Source organism: Dromiciops gliroides, chromosome 4, assembly GCF_019393635.1.
Source record: "Dromiciops gliroides isolate mDroGli1 chromosome 4, mDroGli1.pri, whole genome shotgun sequence".
NCBI lineage: Eukaryota > Metazoa > Chordata > Mammalia > Microbiotheria > Microbiotheriidae > Dromiciops > Dromiciops gliroides.
This window is the reverse complement of record NC_057864.1, coordinates 147,556,680-147,572,993: the sequence shown is the minus strand read 5'-3', so window position 1 is coordinate 147,572,993 and position 16,314 is coordinate 147,556,680. Positions and strand designations below refer to the sequence as shown.

The window sequence follows — 16,314 nt, the reverse complement described above, 5'->3', positions numbered from 1 at the left end:
TACAGCTTTAATGCGGAGCAGGCAGTCCTTCCAAGTGCCTTCAGGCAAAAGAAGCAGCTGCTTGTCCCACAGCATGGCTTATGGATCATTCCTTTTTCTCATACCAGGTTCGAAAGGAAATAAGTCTGGAGTATGATCAGTATGTGAATGAACTCTGTGAGGTTATGAAACATAGTAGCTATATTTATTCCCTAATTGGCTAGCCCCTACCTAAAGGACAAGGAAAACAATCAACATCGTTGATTTTCATTGGTTTTTAGGTTCCCCACTCTCACTACTGCTCTGCACATTTAATAATCAGACAAACACAGATTGATAGCTGTATAGTTATTGTTGTTGTTTTTAAAATAAGTTTAAAGTCAGGAAATAAAACCTTCAAAAGCCAGCTGCTCTGACTGGCAAATGGGAACAATGTCTTTCATACTGTAAGGATAAGAGAGAAGGGCAGAACAGTGTTGCAAACTGAGCTGATGCCTCCCACAGCCTCCAGGGTCTACTGGTGACCACTTCAGCCTCTCAGTGGTGCCTATTCTCTATGTCAGCCCCTTGTAGCTCATGTCTGGACACAGCTTCACCCTACCAGGCTTGGGAACTTCAGCACCTCAAGTCCAGTTTCTTCTTCAGGCTCCTCTCTTCTTATGCATACTACTGATCAAATAAATATGAAACCCTTACTCCTTCCTGGACAGGACTTAAGACAGGAATGCTCTAGCTTTCTCAGTCCTCCAGATTCTAATTCACCTCTGGGGCTGCTTCTACTACCTCTCCTTTCCATCTCTCTCTCTCTCCCTTTTTATTTTTTTTTGTGGGGCAATGGGAGTTGTGACTTGCCCAGGGTCACACAGCTAGTAAGCTTCAAGTGTCTGAGGTCAAATTTGAACTCAGGTCCTCCTGAATCCAGGGCTGCTGCTTTATCCACTGTGCCACCTAGTTGCTCCCCCCATTTCATTTTGCTACCAGATTTTCAGTTCTTTGAGGGGTCAGTATATTTTGCCCCTCCCATTTTGCATCTCTAGAATCTAGCATAACATTTTGTATATATTACCGGATATCTCAATGCATCTTTGATTTTATTGGTATGGGAATACCCACTAGGAATGCAACCTTCAATATGTGTGAAGATCTTTGAGTACTGCCTGAGGCTTAAGAAGTTAAATAAACCATGTGTCCAGGGTAACACAGCTAGTAAACATGAGGTCCAATTTAAATCTGTCTTTCTGGCTTTAAGTCCAAAATTTTATCCATTCTGCTACAGAGCACATGAAAAAATATTTAAAGTTGTCTCTGTTGTATCTGACAGAAATTTAGTAGTACAGCCTTTATGTACTTAATAAGGTAATGAATTATTGAGTTTGTATGAATACCCAACTCCATCTCACCCTATCTGCAGATGCGAAACCAAAGGTATTTAAAGGTCTGTCTCCACTCACTCTAACAAAAGCTTAAGATATTGTTATTTTTACAACAAATAAAGCAGTATCTTGTGCTTTACTTCTTATATGAAGTCTAAAACAATGACCCTAAAGCTGGAGTTATCTTTCTGTGAATAGTGATGGATCCTCCCAATCTGTCTTATTTATTGCCATAAGATGGCTAGCTAGGGTTAGGGTTGCATAAAATTGATCTATAATAGGTTCATAAATACTCATTATTTGAAAGTGAAGGTAAATGGCCTACACTTGATTAAACATCTGATCTTGAAATTAATTACTTATAGTATTCTAATCAACTAAGCTAAATAGCCTGGTAAACAAATGTGATAATTCATGTGAAAACACTTTATTTCTTTTATTAATTGTAAAATTCCATAATAATCATGGCAGTGATAGCTTTGGGTGGGTCAAGAAGTATAACAGGTTTCACAATATGAGAGGCAGTATAAAGGGAACATTATAGGAAGCTTTCCAAAAATAAACACATTTAACCAAAATAAACTATTATTTGTTCCTTCAACAAATAGATTCTGATTTAAATCATTTTGCATTTATGAAATGATTGACTTGTTAAATAACTACATGTTCTGGGGGAGCTTATATTCTCCTGGAGGGAGCTAACATGTATATAAATAAGTCTATTACAAAGTAATTTGAGAAGGGAAAGAGCAGTAAATATATGAGGGAGGATTCTGAAGTTTCCTTATTTTGGGTCCCGACTATGTGCAAGGATGGTATTATGTGGAACTATGGAAGATGTTATTTAACCAGAGTAAGTGGAGTCTCTCTAATGAGATGTTAAGTTTCTCAGGGTCAGGGATCATAGATCACAGAGTTACAGCATGATCTGCATCAGAGATCATCTGGTCCAATACTCTTTTATCGTTTTGGTGAAAAAACTAAGGTTCACAGGGGTAAGTGATTTGCATAAGCTCAAACGGGCTATAAGCATTGAAGCAGGTTGAGGTACCACCTACTTTAATCTTTGGGAACAAAACACCTTTCCATACAAAGAACAGTATCATGGAGCGGAAAAGGAACTGGATTTGGAAACTGGAGATCTGAATTTGAACCTTGACCAGGATGCTTACTACCCAGTGACTTTGGGGAAGAACTTAACCTCTTCAGGCCTGTTTCACAATATGAAAAACAAAGGAATTAAACTAGATGATACCCAGGATCTTGCATATCTATGATCCTATCTTAAATGGCACCTGGGTGGCACTGTGGATAGAATGCTGGCCAGCAAGTCAGAAAGACTCAAGTTCAAATCCAGTCTCTTGACACTATCTGTGTGATTCTAGGCAAATCATATAACCACTGTCTCTGCCTCAGTTTCCTCATCTGTAAAGTGAGGTTAAGAGCATCTACCTAAGTCATGGAGATTTTGTGAGGATCTAAGGGTGCTTACATTTTTAAAAAGTACTTTTTAAATTTTGAGGCATTATAGAGATGTAAATTATTATTATAATAATCCTTTCCCTATAGGCTCTCAACAGTAGCTTTTAGTGAATCTGACCTGCTGTACACCCAAAAACTTTTAAAATTTAATTTTAAAAACTGTCTCAGTCACTTAAACTGTTGGGGGTCAGGCTCCTCTTAGCATGGCTGTAGTCAGGGAAAATGCAAGGTGTGGAGACTCCCCTTCTGCATCTCCTGTTTTCTCTCCCAGCCCTCCAAGTGCAGGTATGAGATAAGGGGGCAGGCAGGTGAGTGCTGGTTTCACGCCTCCAGTTTCACACACACGCCCCTTATTACAGGTACCCCAATTGGAGGTGGAGATATCAGAACGTTGTAGGTTTAGAACTGGGAGGGGTCTCAGAGGCCAAGTAGTCCCAACCCCCTCATTTTACAGGTGATTAAACTGAGACACGAGGAAGTTCGGAGAGCTGCCTAGGTTACATAGACAGGCACTGTCAGGGGTGGGATTTGAACCGGATCTTCTAGGATAATTCTGCTTAAACGCAAGAGAAATCACGTACACATTAGCGCGCTTTCAAAAAGAAAAAAAACGAGAACGAGAAAAATCTCGCTGACGGACGGCTACATTCCGATTACCTCGCGAGAAGTTAAGCAACCACGGCCGCCCCGCCCCCGGAGCCCCGTTCGCTCATCTCGTCTCCTCGGTCTTCCTGTATAGTTCACGCCCAGCGTCGCCTTTCCGAGACTCTCGCGAGATCTTCTAGTTGCTGGGTTCCGCTCCCCTTCCGGAGCAGAGGCGTCGTAATCTCTCGGGGCAACGCGATGGCGAGCGTGAGCGAGGCTTCCGCTGAGCGGCTCTTCTCCCTGGAGCTGCTGGTGGACTGGGTGCGCCTGGAAACACGGCTGCTGCCGCCGCTGCCGCCGTCGGAAGACGAAGATGAGTCCGGCCCGCCTCCGCCCGGCTCCCTCCGCCTGGCCGTAGCCTTCCGCCTGCTGGACTTCCCCACGTTGCTGGTGTACCCTCCTGGAGGCCCCGCTTCTACTTCCCGCGGGCGCCCGCCTGGCTCGTTCCGCTTCGGCCGCGGCAAGTCCTGCCTCTTCCGCTTGGATGCGGCCACCCTGCAGCGCCTGCTGGGCCTTTCCCCGCTCTATGCGTTGCTCTTGACCGTACCCCCCGGCAACCCGACCCCGGCTCCGAAGCTCTTGGGGAGCTGTAGTATTTCCTTGGCCCCTGCTGCCCGGGGTCTCATTGGAGAGGGGAAGGGGCTCTCAGCCACGGGAGCCTCCCGGGGCCACCGAGGTCTTTATATCCTGAGAGACCTGATGGGGGAGCAAGTCGGGCAAATATACCTAGGCTACCGTTTGACCGATTTGGGGAGCACCTTGCTGGGCCATATCCCCCCAAAGACATCCGGGGCCTTCCAGAGGGAGGAGAATCCTTCGAGTGGTAGGGTTAGTAGAGTGGAGGAAATGAGGACAAATGAGAGTAGTCCTCCAGCCCCACAGGGAAAAGAGCCATTTCCTCCCCCACTCATAAGCTTTGCTCAATTGGATCCAGAGGAATTGGAAGATGTGGAAGAGCCAAAACAGCGGGAAGATGTGGTTGAGATAGTTACCTATGATAAAACTAAGCCAAAGCAACAGGAATATGTGGTTAAGATAGTTAAAACTCCCAGCAAATGCAACAGGAGTGATTTAGGTACAGAATTGACAGACTCTTCCCAGTCGGAGACTACAGTGTCAAATGAGGTTAGAGAAAGCCATAGTACAAAAAATCAGGAAGTTACAGAGTTAGAACTTGAAACAAACATAATTTGCCCTCCACCTCTCTATTATTCTCATCTGGAGCCAAAAAAGGTACCATCATCTAAGGGCAAATTCATAAATGTACCTCAAATTAGTGTGCTTAGGGAATCAAATGATGTGGTTCAGGAAGAAAGGGTCCCATGCCCCTTGGTAAAGAACCATGATGCCCCATCTAATCAAAGTCAAACTACAATGGCCCAATCTCAGACTGACCAAGGTAGACTTTTTGATCAAGATAAACTTGACACAATAAGGCAGTTACCTCTATTAAATGCTTTATTGGTTGAGTTATCTTTATTATATAACCAGCCCCTTGCAACTGGTACTGGTATACACTCCCACTTAGCCTGGTTATACAGGCCTCAGGATGGTAAGGCCCCAGAATCTTCTGACAATGCCACTTGTAAAACTGAAGAAGTGGGAGACAAGTTTTTACCCAGGGAAAAAGAAGAGGTCCTAAGTCCTCCATTAATAAGGAACCAGGTTGGACACAACCTCAGGAAAGGTGTATGTTTTGAGAAAAACAGGAGCACCCAGAAAAAAGTGGTTCCAAGAAGAAAGCTATTTTATGGCCTAACAAATACGCTCAAACTCCGTTTAAAGCGGACAAACCCAAACATGTTAATACTACATGAAAAAAGAGAACAGTATAGAAAAATGCAAACAGAAATGCCAGATACAGAAAAGCTTAAAATTTTATCATCTAAAAGAAAAAGTTCTTCAAATGAGCATGGGAAGCCACACACACTTCCTAGTGATCTGTGTTCTGCTTCAGATGTTCTTTTTGTTGAAAATACTAAAAGTGTAAAGCAAGAAGGGGTGAAATCTGAAGGCCAAAGCTCTACAAAAGAAACTCATGTTTCAAGAACTGGAACTGAGAAGGAGATAAATGTTCAAATCAAAGCAAATAAGGACTCATTTATAGAAACTGTCAATATGATGAACCCCATTTTACCAGAAAAGGTCACTGCTACACGTGTTTCAGAAAGATTTAAGAAGGAAGTAAAAGTCCATCTTCTAGATTCTGATTCAGAGAATACTAGCATAGACAATATTGTCATAGATTTTAGTAATGGAGCAAATGAAACTGTGGGTTGTGATTTTCATCCTCCTAATTCATGTGATACTGAACAAAGTAAAAATAGCCATTCTGAAAGCATACCAGAACTTAAGTATTCTGATGACTTTATTAGTCCTTGCTATTCTGAAGATTTTTCCAGTGCTGATGATACTTTTAAAAGTTCTAGAGTTCATGATAGTAGCCCTGAATTGGAAGGAGATAACCTCAGTTGTTTAGATACTGATGGTAAATCTAGTGAATCTAGAATATCTAGAAAAAGTCATAAAAGTGAAATAAATTCTGTTCTTACCCCACCTTTTTCAGCTGGCTCGCCAGTACATTCATATAAAAAATCTCATCTTTCAAAGTCTCAGGGCAAAAGTCTAGTAGATGCAAATAGTATCTCCAGCAATGACCTTTCCTCACATTGGAGTGAAGGGAAGAAGAAGCAAAATGACCAAAACAACATTCATAATTCTGAAACAAGGAATAGTCAAGGCACCCTTGATAAACTTAACTCAAGAGCTGGCCAAAAATCTTTAGAAAAAAGCCAATCACTAAGGACATCTCAAGTGAGTTCTTATTTGCCATCTAATATGTCTGAACTAGAACTTAGTGCTCTGGACAGCATTACCTCAGATCAGTTTGAAGAAAATGATGAACTTGGCTCGCTAGATATTGGCAAACAATACAAAGACATTTGTGAATTAGTAATAAATAAGCTTCCTGGGTATACAGTATAAGATTGGGGTTTTTTATATTTAACTTTTTAAAAATCTAGTATATAGTTAGTAAAATTTCATAACATTTACCTTTCTTATTTTTATACATAAGTTATGTGAATGCATTCATTATGGAAATGCAAAATAAAATTTTGCTTATGTGCCATGTTTTTACTGTTCAAAATCAGTATTTCTCTATAAACAATTTGGAATAGGTTGTGAAACCCTTGTAAGCCTCATAAAGTTTTCTGTTTTGTTCTGATAAAGATACAAATGCTTTAGAAATTGGTTCTGAGGAACAATCTAAGTTAAGCAGTTTATATCCAACAAAGTTAGGGGGAAAAAAGCAATGCTTATGCTAGGAGGTCCTATGGGGATTGTCATAGGGAAGTTTTTATTCATTATGGGACACTTCTTGTATTTTAGTTCCTGTTTTAACCACTGTGACGTAAAGATGTAAGATGGTATCCATAATTCCAAGGAGTTTCCATCCCAGTAAATGCCATTACAATCTTATGTAGTAAACAGGCCTGAAAGAAAAGTAGTAGGAATAAGATATTCCTCCTCAAAATGAAAGATAAAGCCACAAAGAAACTTGATAAAAGAACAACCAGTGTTTGTGCTACTAATATAAAATTGCACAAATGATTTTAATCTATTTTTACTTCGTTGGTGGAGGGCAAGAAAGCAAGGAACTACTCTGAATGAGATGCCAATCGAGAGAAGGAGAAGGTAAGATATGTCATGGTTGTGAAGGAAGTTTTAGGGATGGGGACTGTTAAACCACAACCAAGATACATGAATGAGAATATGGACCTTAATCAAAGAGATAATATGAAAGTTAAGGATTTCTTAAACTGAAGGAAAAGGATTAATGATGGAATTTTAAAAACTAATAAAACAAGATCCTGAATTGTAATTTTATGATTAAATTTTGTGCCATGTATATATGGTTTTAAATCAGAGACAGGAATAAGCATTCACTGGTTTTGATGAAGAGATCTATTATTGATACTATACTGTTTGGACTTTCTGGCTCCAGGTACAAGCCCTTTCTCTGGTACTTACAACCTACATGACTAAGGGTAAATCATAGAGTCAGAGATTTGGACTGGGAAGTATGTAGGTAGGGGTAGAATGTGAGGTTTGACTTAAAAAATGGGTAGGATTTGCATTGATGTTTGGGGAGGGGGAAATTTTAGGAGAAAGATCAATGTGAACAAAGGCATAGAAGGGCAAATGATTTTACTATTCATGTGATAGAAAGGAGAGTAGTAGTAAGTTCCCTAATGGGAAATAATGTTGGATAAATAAAGTACATCAGTACAAACTGATGATGTTTGTTATTGATGTGGGGAGGTAGGCTTGAAACATCCCTGCTAATGAAGCATCTTTTTTCTTGGTTGTACTACTCCCCACACTATCCCTTTGGGACTCACCTATGGAATTACTTTCCATGCTTCTTGAACTCAACACTTAGCAAATTGATTGGTACTCTTGGTCTGATCTTCTTGGCATCTGACACCATGATCTCCCTCCTGTGTTGTATGGACAGATTTCTAATTAAATGACAACAGCCTAGACTTGTTCTACATTCTTTTTTGCTTTGTACTTTGTCCTTGATGCTTCTGACTTCTGTTACCTTCCTGCTATCAGTCTTGTGCTTGTGCTTGTGACTTGGTGAAATGGAGAGTTACTGTAGGTTCTTGACCAGAGGAATAGTGATTTTGAAGAATAATTTGGCCATGATAAAATACTTTGTTAAAAGTTAGTGAGATATTTTACTTGTAAGATAATGATTTTAAAATATGAAGCATTTTCACTTTCATGATCTTTTTTTCCCAAAAAAACAGTGTACTATTCTCATAAAATAAGTAATTAAATGTCAAATAGGCACAGAAATATATAAATATAATTCAATTCAACAAACTTTTATTAAGTTCCTACTATGTATGTATAATAAATGATATTCAGAATAGTGTTCAAGTGGCCTTGCAAATATTTTCTCCCTTTAATTTTTTAAAAAGATTTTCTGAGTTTTAACAACCACAGAATAGAATGATTTCCATATACAAACTATAGTAGATAAATTATACATGAAGCCATAAATCTGCTTTATTTCAAAATATATAATAAATGCAATGTTAATTTCAAAGATAACTTATTCATCTGTTTTCTTCTGAATTTCTTTTTCTGTTCATTTTTAGAAATGTTTCGATCTGTTTTCTTTTATTACAGGGTGGGAAAGAGAAACAATAGTCTTGTTGACCCCTCTCCTACCTAAGTACTATCCAAAATTGGAAGGGGAAAAAAGCCCTCCTAAGCATAAACAAGCTAAAGAAATCCCAAATATTGGTAATGTTCAAAAATGTATCTCATTCTGCACCTTGAGACCATGACCTGTTAGTAGTTCAAAAGCATGATTCATCATTAGTACTCCAGAAGTTGGTCATTTCATTGAGCAGATTTCTTGAGCATTTCAGAGATGTCTTTCTTTACAATGTTGTTATATAAATAAGTTGGTTTTCTTTTAGGTTCTACTCACTTCACTATGTCAGTTCATACAGGTATTAACAGCAGTGCCTGAAGGTATCATTATAGAGTGTGTAGGTAATCAAGGATCTTTCTCACTATCTTTTCCTGCCTAATCCTTTTTATCTCTGGAGCTGTAAGCAGCTACACCACATTACAATAATGAGCTAATTTTAATACTAGGGGCAATAAAACCTCAAAGTCCACCAGATTTGCTCCCCTGTTGCTTTTGGGAATTCAATTTAGCAGAAAAGTTAGGCACACAATTACAGTTGCTCAGAACCCTCAATTAGGAAAATTCCTAATGTTGAGACAGAGGTCTGGCTCTCTGCCTAACCCCTGATATCTTTGTAACTATGGCAAAATTTATTTTATCAGAAAGGAGCAGAATATATTACCATGGTTGTTAATAGGCACTGGGAGGGGAAGTTAGGGAAAAAGCAGACCTTTCCTGGTAACTTCTTACAGTTTGAGGAGGTAGGTATAGCTATTGACATCAGTCTGAGTCTTCTGCCCAGATGTGCTTATAGGGCCAGTGACTCTCCTTGAACCCTCTGCTCTTTGCCACAGCTCCTTCCTACCTATTATTGCCCCTGTGGTGCAGATCCTTTCTGACTCAGTTTTTAAGGGTCCCCACTCCACTATCTGTTGTCAGAAACTTGTAATTCTCAACTGTAAAGAACCTTGCAGATTTTATGTAAGCCTGAAAGGTTATGACCAAATCCCTCAACCAATCTGAGCAGGATACATTTTGTATTTAGGAAAGTATCCAGGCCTTGTTCACACCAAGTTCACTCTTTCAATATATTGATTCAAAGAAGATATGTTCTCACTTCCCCAGCCAGATCTACCACTGCCCTTGGTTAGCTTTTCACATGTCTTGCCAGACTGTATTTCCAGGCTACTTCCAAGCTTAAAAAGAATAGTACCCTTTACCCGACTTCCAGCTCCCCTTGATGTGTTACTTTCCCACCTTAGGATGTAAGCTCCTTAAAGGTCCCCTTCCCTGGTCTGAACCAGATCTGCTGACACCCCATTCAGGTTGCTTTACTGTTCATTCGCTTGACTTGGGTGAGATGGGAATAATTAACTATCTTCTTTCAAGTGAGGAATACCACCAAGCCTTAGCATCTGCCTTTTCTCTGCCCTCCAGACCCCTGGTGCTGTCATCAGACCCACTCATGTAAATGAAGCCTTGCCATCCACTCAACCACGGCCTCCTAGGACTTGCAGAATTTTCCATCCACTCTGCTGCTAAATCTTTTTTTTTTTTTAAATGTGTTGTCTCCCTGAATTATAGTGTGATCTTGAGAGAAGTGACTTTTACATTTTCTCTTTCTATCCTCAGTGCTTAGCATGATTCTTGGCACATAGCAAGTGCTTAATAAATGATTTTTCATTCATTTATTCATCCTAAATTCTGGTATGTATACTAATATTTTTGTCTAAGAATAAAGAAGAAACAGCTATTAAAATCTGAAATATAAGAAGGGCTATAAACCTACAATAAATGATGGATAATCTTCAGTTTTCCACACTTAGCAAGACTTCTCTTTGGACAACTTAGAAAAAGTATCACTAGGCTATTGAAGACTTTTTTGCATGGTAAGATCTGTCAGAATCCTCAGCAGCCTTAAATAACCCAGTCTCAGTAGATTATACTCCATTCTGTTTCCAAACATTAAACTTCCTAGCCACCCCCTGCCAGGTGTCCCATCTGGTTACCAACTCTACCCTGAACCCTAGTTTTAGACTTCCATCATGTTAAGAGTTAGAGATGAATCATAAACAACCAATAAAAAATGAATAGGACTTAAGTTTTATGGAGAGAACTTTAAATTACTAAATTTAGATACCTATGTAAGCATGATTTGACTTCCTCTATGTAGCTCATGGTCAAACATCTCTTGAACATGTGAGATTTAAAATTGGATACTTGAGCATTAACCTCCCCTTTTTAACCTTTCCCTTATTTATCTCCCAGACTAGTAAATGGAAGAAGCTTCTGATCTCTAGTTAGAGCTTTTATTGTTTGAAAATTACAAGGTGATGTTGATTAGAGGGATAGGAAAGTAGGAATACAAAACAAATAGTCTTAAGTCTAAGCTTAGTCTATATTCTGTATAAAACTCACCAAAAATCCAAGGCCACCTTTAACAGGGAGAGCCCTGTCAAGCACGTGCTGCTACGGCGAGCCGGGCCGAGTCCGACCTCCGTCAGCGTCTCTGTGTGCAGCGCCAGTCATCGGACCAGGAGAGCAGGCAAAAGACCTCACTTCCGTTCTCTCCTTGCCTTTTAAGCTCGCACCCCAGAAGTGGAGTGCCTAGCAGGTGGAGGTGGAGGTGGAGTACACGGCATGGTCTCCTCCCCAAAAGGGTGGTCCTTCAAAAACTGGCGTCTTTCTATCGCTAACCGACTGTTAAAAACTTTTTTACCACAAACACTACAGATCAAGATATGTGCTGTTGTCAGCTTTTACTATTTTTTTGAAGTGTTCTTTCCTTGCTCCAAAAGTATCTTTGTAGGGTCTTTTTAAAACCTGTTTACCATGGGCTCTAAGAATGTTAATCTCCTTTTTTGGGCAAGGAAGTATTAACCTTTCTTTAGCTGCCTTAGCGTGATGGGCCTTGTATTTCATTAATATTGTATGAATTTTTATTAGAATACTTTCCAATTCTCTTCTGAAATCATACATAAAACTGGTATTACACAGATGTTCATTGGCTTAACTATATTCTTTCCATTCAAATTTGCCAGTAAATTTTACTTTGTCACTCTCAAGGAATTCAGCTAATTTTCTCCTTGATGATTTTTATGCTCAATATGTGTTCCCTGTAGGAGATCTAGGTATTTTTAAGTATCACCTTCATTTAATGGTTCACTTTGACCTCTAGATTTAAGTTGGTGTTAAGACTTTATCTTATATTGGTTTACATTAAAAAATTTATATGTATTGATTTCAAATAACATTTCATATTAACTTTGAAAAATTTGTTGAAATGAAGGAGCTGATCAGTTTTAGTTATTTAAGTTATCTGATGTTTAAAATTATATATACACAGACAGATGTAGTTTAAATTCTGTTGTTTCATCAATGTGGGTAATCTTCCACTAATGCCGATTACAACCCTATTCAGATTTTAGCAGATGATCTTAGTTGACAGGACAGGGCAGAGGGGGAAAGAGAAAGGAAATAAGCTTTTGAACCTCACAACCCTGGGAGGTAGGTGCTGTTACTATTCTCATTTTACAGTTGAGGAAGCTCAGACAGCCAGAGGTTAAGTGATTGTGCCCAGGCTGGATCTGAACTTGACTTTTGACTAAATGTCCAGTACTCTATCTGCTTTGCCACCTAGCTGCATGGTGATCTGTAAACATTGGGGTCACCAGCTGCATTGTGATTTGTTGCCACCAAAAAAATTGTCACCAGCCATCCAACTTTCTGGGGATGAGCCTCTCTGAATTTAATTTGGTTGGTCCTTGTATGATTGACATACAGAGTTTCTTGCTGAGGCTACACCAACCCTAATTAGTTTAGTAAGCCCAGTCATCTTTTATTTTCTATGAGTATAATCTTCAAGAACCCATTGCCACCTCTACATGATTATGTGTGTGTGTATGTGTGTACACACACATATATATCTCTCACATGTAAACATATGTATATTAAAGAGAAATGTAGGAATTATACCTGTATTTTCATTCATATAAGGATCTTCTCTGCAGCCTACAATCTTATAAAATTATCTAGAGTAGGGCTCCTTAAACTTTTTCCACTTGCCACCTCTTTTCACCCAAGAAATTTTTATGTGACCCCGGGTATATAGGTATATAAAATAGGTATACATAACCTTTTACTGTTGCCAGATTTTTTGAGGGATTATGAAGAGTTAGATAAGACTGAAATGACTGAACAACAAATGCATATTCCCTTTCTCTTTTTGTTCCCGGTTTTGAGGCCAGTTCTTTATTTAATATGATACATTACCTTTCATTAGACATAGAGAAGAAAAAAATATATGCATATATAAAGGAATTTTGTATATAAATCTTAGCATGTACATGGAGATGCTATTGGAAAAGAGCCCATTACATTAATATATGTATATATTTACCCTCCTTCAATGTGGACTGTGCTGGGCAACTTTCATGACAGTGGCAAACACTTTTTTTTAATCATAAAAGTATTTTTATTATTTTCCAGTTACATGTAAAAATAGTTTTCAACATTTGTTTTCATAATATTTTTAGTTCCAAATTTTTCTCCCACCCTCCCCTCCCTTTCCTCTCCCCAAGGCATAAAGCAATCTGATATAGGCTATACATGCACAATCACATTAAACATATTTCTGCATTAGTCAGGTTATGAAAGAAGAATCAGAACAAAAGGGAAAAACCCCAAAAAAGTAGAAACAGTATGGTTCAATCTGCATTCAGAATCCACAAATCTTTTTTCTGGATGTGGAGAACATTTTCCATCATGAGTTCTTTGGAATTGTCTTGGGTCATTGTACTGCTGAGAAGAGTCAAGTCTGTCACAGCTGATTATCACACAATGTTGCTGTTACTGTGTACAATGTTCTCCTGGTTCTGCTCACTTCATTCAGCATCTTAAGTCTTCCCAGGTTTTTCTGAAATCAGTAGCAAACATTTTTGATGAGCATGCGATGTGTATCCCTATTTCATTCTTAGTTGGTTAATAAAAAGAGAGTCACTAAGCAATAGGTCAATTAGCATCTGTATTACTGCATTTTAAAATTAATCTGTTGTTATTGCACGGACAACATCTTGTTAGAGAGTTTTCAAGGCAACATTTTGTTCTACCTAATAAAAATTTTTTATAGTAAACAAACAAGAACCCCACAGATTTTTCCAACTTAAAATGTGGCAGAAAAATATGTCTACCATTTACTTGAACAGTTGGACTGACAATAAAAATAGTAGCCGTTAGGATTTTTAAAAAATATATTGCAAAGGCAATTAACAATGAGAATTTCAAGAGGCTTATTAGTTCTAACTCAGCACAAAATGTGAAGTATGGGGTTATATGTACTGTGGAGATATATTCTTTAAAATACAGTTAAATTTATTTAAGATCAAGATAATTAGTACTACTACCACTAGTAAAATTGGCTTCCCTATCTCACCCAGAATGGGTGTTGCTTAATTTTTTTATCTAGTGGTGAATGACCATATAAAAATGTATTGACTAAATCAAGTCTATTTTCATGTATTAGTCACATTAAATTCAAATAAAAATATACTGTGGGAGTAGAGAAGAATTTAAATTATATTATTTTGGCAAGGGAGATTTATTCACCTATCAGCAAAACTTTCCATAGTGCCATATTTCCTAAGCTATTCCAATTTCCTTGTGTCAATCTAGTATTGCTAACTTTTGAACAAGTAATATACTAAAAATTATCTCCCCAGTCCCCCATTAATTCCTTTACAATTGGAAGGGTCTGTTAGCAGCTGCTATAGTATCTGAAATTCATTGCTGGCATTCTTAATTTAAAATTCCAGAAACTCAGAAACTTCTGGATAGAATATTTGAATTTAAGGAGAAAGAAGTCTATCTTCTGGGAAAACCCAAGAACCACTGTATGATTTTTGTTAACAAAGATTTCTACATCTATTATGTTATATTCTCTGAATCCTCTGCTAATTGGGTGAAGAAGAATTCTCTCCCTCCATTTCCTTTAGAGTTATTACATAACAAATGTGGTATAATGCAGGAATTATATGTTGCAATCTTGCAAATAACCCAAATAGGTAAGGAGAAGTATGTGCTTGATATAAATGGGCTTTAGAATATTTCTATTGATCAGTATATTATCCTATTGAAAAAATGAATTTTTGTGGGGGCATATGTAATTTTTCTGTGAGATATTCTCAAATCCTGATACAGTATCATTGTTGGAAGCCTCTCACTAATTCTAGGACATGAAAGTGATAAATTAGTTTGATCATTCAATAACCATTTATTAAGCTATTACTAAATTCTAGATAATCTGGTCTTTAAATGTTATCCCTGCAAAATAGTAAGGAAAAGGGGCAGCTAGGTGGCGCAGTGGATAGAGCACTGGCCCTGGAGTCAGGAGTACCTGAGTTCAAAACCAGCCTCAGACACTTAACACTTACTAGCTGTGTGGCCCTGGACAAGTCACTTAACTCCAATTGCCTCACTAAAAAAAAAAAGAAAAAGAAAAAAGAAAAAAAAAATAGGAAAAAAGAAAACCTGAATTAATCAAAATCGATAATTTCTTTCACTTGTAATTATTTGGCCAGTATTGGGAGTAGGCATGTATTCTAAAGAGGTTGGTCTGTGTAGAAAGGTATTCGTGGAATACAAAGTAAAGCATAGGAGTATGGAAGGAAGAAAGGAATAAGCATTTATTAAACACCTACTGTGTAACAGTCACTACACTAAGCACTTTTACAATATTGTCTCATTTGGTTCTCACAATAAACCTGGGACGATGTTGCTGTTATTATCCCCACTTTATAGTTAAGGAAACTGAGACAAACAGTTTAAGTGATGGTGCCCAAGTCAAGTTAAGACACCCTAGTGAGTGTCTAAGGCTGGATATGAACTTGGGTCTTCCTATCTCTAGGCCCAGTGCTCTACCATGCTACCTAGCTTCATGGAAGTGAACTGTTGATAGTGGGGTACCAGGCTTATTATTTGTACTATAAGAAAATGTGCTGTTGCTCTATCTTCCACTTTCTTTGAAGATGTTGTCAGTTCATAAGTTCTGTGTGCTCAGCCAAAAACTGATCCGCTACTCACAAAGATTCTTCTGGGGTCCTATATCAATATGTTTGGTTCTTATAGCCCTCTCTGGCTGCCTGTAACAATTATCACAAGTTGGTGTTGCCTCTATCCACTTATATTCCTCTACAGTAAAGGTTGTGAGCAAAGGAAAGAACTTTAAAAAGCAGAGTTTGAGTAAAGTTGGTGTTTGAACTGGGGGAGAGAATAGAGTTATGATAGCAGAGCTCTGGTGGGCAGAAGGGCTCACTAATGAACTTGGTGGAAGAAGTGTAACAGTAATGATTTAACATATCACTAATTCTCCCCAACTGGCCATTGGCTGATGATGGGCTATAATACCTTAACAATGGGAGGCAGTGGATGGGTGAACCAAAACCCAAAATGAGATGAGATAAAGACAAGATTTCCTTAAGGAATGATTGATGTGATCAAAGTATATGAACAGCCAGTTTTCAAATAAAAAAAATGCGAACTATAAACAATCATTTGAAAGATTGCTCCAAATCTATAATGATAAGAGAAATACAATCTACAAAAGACTCTGAGAAGTTTCACCTCATA

The 16,314-nt window shown here is 38.3% G+C and overlaps 1 protein-coding gene across 1 annotated transcript; it reads left to right on the top strand.

The window, feature by feature from the left end:
- The first annotated feature begins 3,659 nt into the window (after positions 1–3,659).
- MAP10 (microtubule associated protein 10) lies at positions 3,660–8,549 on the top strand. The gene has a single exon (XM_044000153.1). It carries the CDS (start codon positions 3,678–3,680, stop codon positions 6,462–6,464), a length of 2,787 nt encoding a protein of 928 aa, XP_043856088.1. The 5' UTR covers positions 3,660–3,677; the 3' UTR covers positions 6,465–8,549.
- The last annotated feature ends 7,765 nt before the right edge of the window (positions 8,550–16,314 follow it).

Bases quoted from the DNA above. Each gene is read 5' to 3' on its own strand.
- MAP10 (XM_044000153.1), top strand. From the start codon at position 3,678: ATGGCGAGCGTGAGCGAGGCTTCCGCTGAGCGGCTCTTCTCCCTGGAG.